The sequence below is a fragment of the Nerophis lumbriciformis genome, linkage group LG02, assembly GCF_033978685.3.
Source record: "Nerophis lumbriciformis linkage group LG02, RoL_Nlum_v2.1, whole genome shotgun sequence".
NCBI classification, from domain to species: domain Eukaryota; kingdom Metazoa; phylum Chordata; class Actinopteri; order Syngnathiformes; family Syngnathidae; genus Nerophis; species Nerophis lumbriciformis.
Window position 1 is genome coordinate 35,031,633 of NC_084549.2, and position 6,660 is coordinate 35,038,292.

At 41.7% G+C, this 6,660-nt stretch overlaps 1 protein-coding gene across 1 annotated transcript in view; it reads left to right on the top strand.

The window, feature by feature from the left end:
* The window catches only part of cdh23 (cadherin-related 23), a 626,035-nt gene extending 619,387 nt beyond the window's left edge, over window positions 1–6,648 (top strand). The window contains exons 67-69 of the mRNA XM_061961466.1: window positions 7–126; window positions 239–349; window positions 5,145–6,648. Coding sequence (XP_061817450.1) covers window positions 7–126; window positions 239–349; window positions 5,145–5,483 — 570 coding nt within the window. The 3' untranslated portion in view covers window positions 5,484–6,648. The remainder of the gene's footprint in view (window positions 1–6; window positions 127–238; window positions 350–5,144) is intronic.
* Window positions 6,649–6,660: the final 12 nt, after the last annotated feature.

Below are 6,660 nucleotides of genomic sequence, written 5' to 3' on the forward strand. Positions count from 1 at the left end.
TCCTAGGGAACGTTTGGTCGCGAGCCTCAAGCCAAGCCGGAAGATGATCGTTATTTGAGAGCGGCGATTCAGGAGTACGACAACATCGCCAAACTAGGCCAGATCATGAGGGAGGGGCCTATCAAGGTGAGACGCTCACATGTTGAATGATGTCAGCTGTGTTATCTCCTCCCAGTCAAACATCCTCAGATGGATGGTAAAGTCGGGTCGTGTTTGATCTTAACTGCCATCCTGTCAGGGTTCCCTGCTCAATGTGGTCCTGGACGACTACCTAAGACTGAAAAAACTCTTTGCAGCCAGACTGGTCACAGTATCCACCAGTCAGGGAGACCACTCGTCAGTCACGGAGGTGGGCCCGGCGGGCTGCTGTGCTGCTCCTGTCTGACTTATCTCACCTCCTTTTCCAACTTCCCACTCTTTCGCTTGCTTCCGCTTGCTGACGTCTTACTGAAGGACACGTTTTTTGTGTGTAGGAAAATGTAACTTTGACATCCTGGAGGTGCAGCTGCATGCAATGCATCATCTTGACTATTTGAAGATGGCATCAATGCCTGCCGAAACACAACGAGCTGTAGTTATTTTTGTTTAAGACAAAGTCGATTGAGAGATGTGAGCGAAAAAAGAAAAAAAAAGTTATATCCTGCTAAAGGGGAACTACACTTTTTTTGGAATTGTGCGTCTTGTTCACAATCATTATGAGCGACAAGTTTTTGGGTTTTTTTTGCAGTCTAACATGTAAAAATCAGTTAGTTCTAGGTAGCCAGCAATGCAGCTAATGGGAGCAATCAATTATCCCTCTAAATCACTTTCAAAATGCATTCAAAAACCGCCAACAATACTTCATTTACATTCCGTAACCTATATAATAACCAAACTGTACCGACATTGTTATTGTAAGAGCGAACACTAAGAAAATAGTTTTCCAGCGGAGTAACACATGGGTGTGCTTCGGTATTAGCCGTAAAAGCTAACTACAGCGAGAGATAAGCTAGCTTCTACGTCAGCACGAAAAGCGTTTGAGTTTGTAATGCACAACACTGCGATAGAACGCCAATCTGTACTGATTGAAAAACATAAACAATCATATCACAGTATCTGTAAAGTACAGGGTGACACAAAAAAAACGTTCATCAATAAAAATCAAATAACTTCCCAAATTTTATTTAGATTAACACAAAAATGCAGCTACATTAGGTTAAGTCTATGTAGCAGACATCTCTAAAGTTTCAAGTCTGTACCACAAAAACTCTTTAACTGGCGCTCAAAAAATGTGCTCTAAATGAGCTCCCCGTTGCTGCAAGCACATTTGGATCCGGCGGGCAAAGTTCTCGATGACCCGCCCACATTCTTCCCTTGGGATCGCTCTTATTGCTGCTGTGATTGCTGCCTTCAGATCAGGGATAGTCTGGGGGTTGTTGCCATACACCCTGTCCTTAAGGCAGTGGTTCTTAACCTTGTTGGAGGTACTGAACCCCACCAGTTTCATATGCGCATCACCGAACCCTTCTTTAGTGAAAAATATATATATATTTTTTTCAAATTTAAGACAAAGTTATATGTTTTTGGTAACACTTTAGTATGGGGAACATATTCTAAGTAACAAAGACTTAATTTAGAGTTATTTGGTTAGGGTTAGGGTTAGAGGGTTAGGGCCAGGGTTAGAGGGTTAGGGTTATAATAAGCCCATGCCGAATAAGGCATTAATAAGTACTTAATAATGACTAGTTAAGAGCCAGTATGTTACTAATTTGCATGTTAATAAGCAACTAATTAATGGTGAATATGTCCCCCATACTAAAGTGCACAAAATGAACCGTGCATGAACATCACCTTGTTCAAAGAACAAAACCAACACAGTGCATGAACTCTCAACAAATTACACACCTGCAAATCAGTGTGACTTCTGCTGTTGCCGTATCCGTAATACGCCGATAGGGAGAAGTTTTTATTTACACGATGAGTCGGGTGTGTCTTGACCTCCGCCTGAGCCCGACTCACCGAACCCCTAGGAATCGATCGAACCCAGGTTAAGAACCACTGCCTTAAGGTATCCCCACAGATAAAAATCTGGGGCGTTCAAATCCTGCGGCTGATCAGTCGGTCAGGGAAACGATGCTGTAGCCATGCCAATGATTTGTTTGAGGTGTGGGGGGTAGCACCATCCTGCTGGAACCACTGGAGGTCCCTGGCGACCCCTCTTCATCGACCAAGTGCTGTCCAGAAATTGCCAAGCACCTGAACATATCGCTCGGTGTTGATTGTCACAAACCGCTCGTTGTCGTCCTCGAACCAGAATGGTCCAATGATGCCATGTTTGGAGATGGCGACCCATGCAGTGCACTTGACAGAGTGTAATGGCCTTTGCAGACAGTACTCAGGGGGTGTGCTACCCCAGAAGATGTTGTTCTTAAAGTTCACATGACCTGACAGCAGAAAATGTGCCTCATCCGAAAACCAGACATTGTTAAGGAAGTCTGGCGCAGCGTCAATCTTATCGCAAAACCACTGGCACATGATCACTCGTTTCCTCATGTCGGCAGGTGTAAGCTTTTGTTTAATCTGTATCCTGTAAGGATAGAGGTCGAGATCAGCGATCAAAATTCTCCGCACAGACTCCCGGTTCATTCCAAGCTCCTGACTTCGTCGACGCACAGACTTGCATGGGCTGCGAACAACAGAGTCTCTGACTGCATCAACGTTCTGTGGTGTTCTTGATGATTTTGGTCGTCCAGAGTGTGATTGTCTGTTAGTATCTTTACGATTGAGGTTATTAACAGTACCATGGGTTCGGAACTTGTTGACCCATCTGTAGATCATTGTGTGGGCAGGAAATTCACGACATCCAAACCGTTCTTTGAATTGCAATTGAGCCGCGTGGATAGAATTCAGCCGAAAATAGGCCTCAAATATAAATGTCTTTTGTTCAGTAGTCCATGGCATCTCGAAGTTGAAATTTTCTAAACTTTTAGAACATTAATTCTCCTTGGTAAATCTGAAAAATAAAAATAATTGATTAATTATTTCAAAAGTTATTCAAGTTTAGGGGATGAACGCTTTTTGTGTGTCAACAATAATGTTTTGTTTGTACACAGCTAGCCAGACAGTGTATGTACTGTAGTTGTAATAACACGCTTGACGTGCTGCGTGTATCATAATCAATATAAAGTGTAACTCACTCGATGGACAGTTGTCCGTTTGGTCCAGCTGGCCGGCGACATTTTTACTGGTTTATTTGAAGGTAAGCACTCCATTTATGTCGAAATAGTTTGTCTTCAAATTCCACATTTGCGACTTTGTGTCACGCCGACCTCACTCTCTTGGATTCCGTCTGCTTCAACGTTTCAGCCTTTCTATGTGCTGACTTCTAAAAGCAGCAGTTCATCCTCAATATATTCAGCTTCAAAAAGGTTGTGAATCCTCATTAGTCCAAAAATAGTCGTCTTCGTTGTCTGTTACCAAGTTTGCCATGAGTAGAAAACACTCGCATTTGTTGCCAGAAGTATGAACACAAGTTATTGTCAGAAGTCAGACGTGCGCTGCTATGGAAACAGAAATCAATGTGCAGAAGGAGTTGATTAAAATGATCAAAATACGGTAAATATTGTACATATTATATATTGTTATGATCGTGTCTGTTACTACATTATATATATACTTGGTGTGTATCTGAAATGTTGCTGGAGGGTTTTGAAGTTGTTTTGGAGGACTTTGAAGGCTACAATGGTGACTCCCTTTAGCCGCAACGTGCTTTGAATCATCTTTAAAATCCTAATGAAAAAAGACTGCACTTTTTGGGGAATTTTGCCTGTGATTCAAAATCATTATGAGAGACAATAACACATTTGTGTTTCTTTTTTTAATGCATTCTAATCCGTAAATAAGTCTGCTTGTAATGGAGCAAAGATGTCATTGCATCTACTCCGACCATAAAACCCAATAAATAACCATCCTAAAAGCCCCAACAATACTGCATTTACATTTCGTGACCTGAATATTAACCTAGTATAAGCAATATTGTTATAAGCGCAACATTAAGGACCTACATTTTGCGACGCATTGATCAGAGAGGCAACTTCCTTATGTTGCTGTATTGACATAATCAGCTGCTCTTTCGCCTTGGAGCTCATGAAAGTTTATTCCAGATTATAAATCATAATGAAGGTTATGGCAAGCAGATTCTTGACAGTAAAATGAAAAGTTGGTCAACTTTGACAGCCAACAAAGACACACAAAAGACGCTTGGTTCCACTTCCATATTTTCTTCACAAGGATTATCAGTCATTCTTCATCTAAATGGGAATATATCAACATCCTAGCACCCTAATGATTTCAGACATTGTACAGTAAGTGATGTTTTATTATGTTTGTTGGCTCTCTGCAGTTAGTAATCAGTGATGTAGTCGAAGGTAAAGGCGAAAGTTGTGATGCGTTTGTGAAATTAATGTGCCGCAGTATACCTAAATTGATCAAAATACATAAATATTACATGCCTGTTACTACATTACATATATACTTACATCATGTATATAAAACTTTGATGAAGGTGTTTAGATATTTCTAAGCCGTTTATAGGTGGAATAGAGCGACTCCCATCGGCTCGATTGTGAGCGGACTTTTACTTGCATTTATTTACTATTTAAAATACTTTAAAAAAAAAAGTTAAACGTGTGTGTTCTTGTCTTACTTAAGGGTTGTGAATGATAGGCAAAATTCCCAAAAAGTGCAGTTCCTCTTTAACTCATGAGGATCTTTTTGTCCTTGCGCTACTCTATTGCTATGAAATAATTTGATGTACTTATAAACGCACGAATTAGAACAGAAAATATTTTTGTATTGTTTTTTTTATGAGACGTTTCTGCCCCTGGTTCATATATCCTCCGGGGGACCAGCATCTTCTGCAGTGGACATTTGTGTTTTGTACACCATGAATTTTTTTTTTCTTCTAAAATTTGGAACTCTCAAAAAAAATGTCCACTGCAGAGGACGCTGGCTCGAAGGATGTAAGAACCATTTGAAACTAGGCCTGCTTATCTTTCCTTTGTGCATTTTAGCAGCTTTAATGACCTTTGCCTTCCTCTTCACAACATCTATGAAGTTTGTAAGCAGCAGCCTCATTTAAAGTCACCTTTCCTCTCCACTATCAGCTGATCCAAAGCGATCTGGATGACGAGGAGGACGAGCGCGTGAGCATGAGCGGGGGTCGGGGAACACTGCGCTTCAAACATAAGCTTCCTGTGGAGTTGAAGGGACCGGAAGGTGTGCACGTGGTCCATGGCAGCACCGGCACGCTGCTCACCTCTGACATCAACAGCCTGCCGGAGGACGACCAGCGGGCTGTGGCACGTTCTCTGGAGGCTCTCAACGCAGACGGCGGACTTTATTCCGAACGAAACGCCCGCACCGAGTCGGCCAAGTCGACTCCGATGCACCGCCACAAGGACGGGGAGATACCGCCCAGCCCGCTGGAAATCACCGAGTTATGACTAGCCGAGGCCTCGCTGGTCTGAGCTGGATGGTGACTCAAGTGTGTGTGCTTGTGTCTCCACACCGCTACCCTAACCCTGCTGGGAAGACATGAAGACCACAGCGTGAGCAGTCTTGTCCACTCATGGGCACAAACTCACAGATGGTTTAACTGGGGTTGTGCTTCAAGAGCAGTTTTTTTCTTTTAAAAGAGTCAGCAGGGAGGCGTCATCAACTTTCATCCAAAGAGCAGAATGGACAAAGTGGAAGACGTGTGTTCAACTCCAAGGGCTGCGTTCTGACTTTGTACTTGGGAAAGCATAACTAGACTGCATCCACTCACACCAACACAAATGCACACACTGGGGGGAAAGCAGCTCAGACCAGCGAACGGCCTTCAGCGGGACAATGAATATTCAAATTCATCATCACATTCAGAGTTTGTTTGCAAGTGTAAAAAAAAAAAAAAAGTGTTGGTGGAGTGAAGATGGAATATGAAGATCTTTTTATTTTAGTAATGATGGAAATGTGATGATGCAGTCAACCGCCACGCCTCAAACGACCAAGTGATGCTTGAAGGGAACATGCCGGTCCAGTTTTTTTGTCTTAAGCATGTTCAGCGTTTGTGGTGTATATGGGGACTTTAAAAGTATATGTTACAGATGGCAAATTTGGAAGCTAAGATTGATGACTTAAGTCCAAGAAAATGTGAATAAATGGAATAAAAAGTGATTAGCTGTTGTATTTTCTTAATCTGAAGATGGCGACACGGCCACAAAGACTGCCACCAGAGGGGGTTAAAGAGCTCAAATAGAGCAATATTTGCTTTATTTTCCTATTTTAAGCAAAAAATAATAATTATTGAAGTTAAGATATTTTTTAAGGACAAATGCCTGCTTACCGTAATAGCAGACATGTTATGTGTAAATTGTGCAATTGTGTTTATTTCTTTTCTATGACGCTGTCTCTGATAAGTGGTGTGTTTTTCAGGTTCATTTTTATATTTGGTATGTTTTTATTTTCTTTGTCGTTACTGTCACCAGCCCTGAGATCTGTGATAATAAAATATGCAACATTGGTGGACAGGATGAGTGAATGAATGCAGACAAAGTTTGTTCATGATTTAAAAAAAACAAAAAAACTTCCATAAGGCAACAGGATCAAAAAATGTTCCAGAACGTCATGGCAGGGACATAG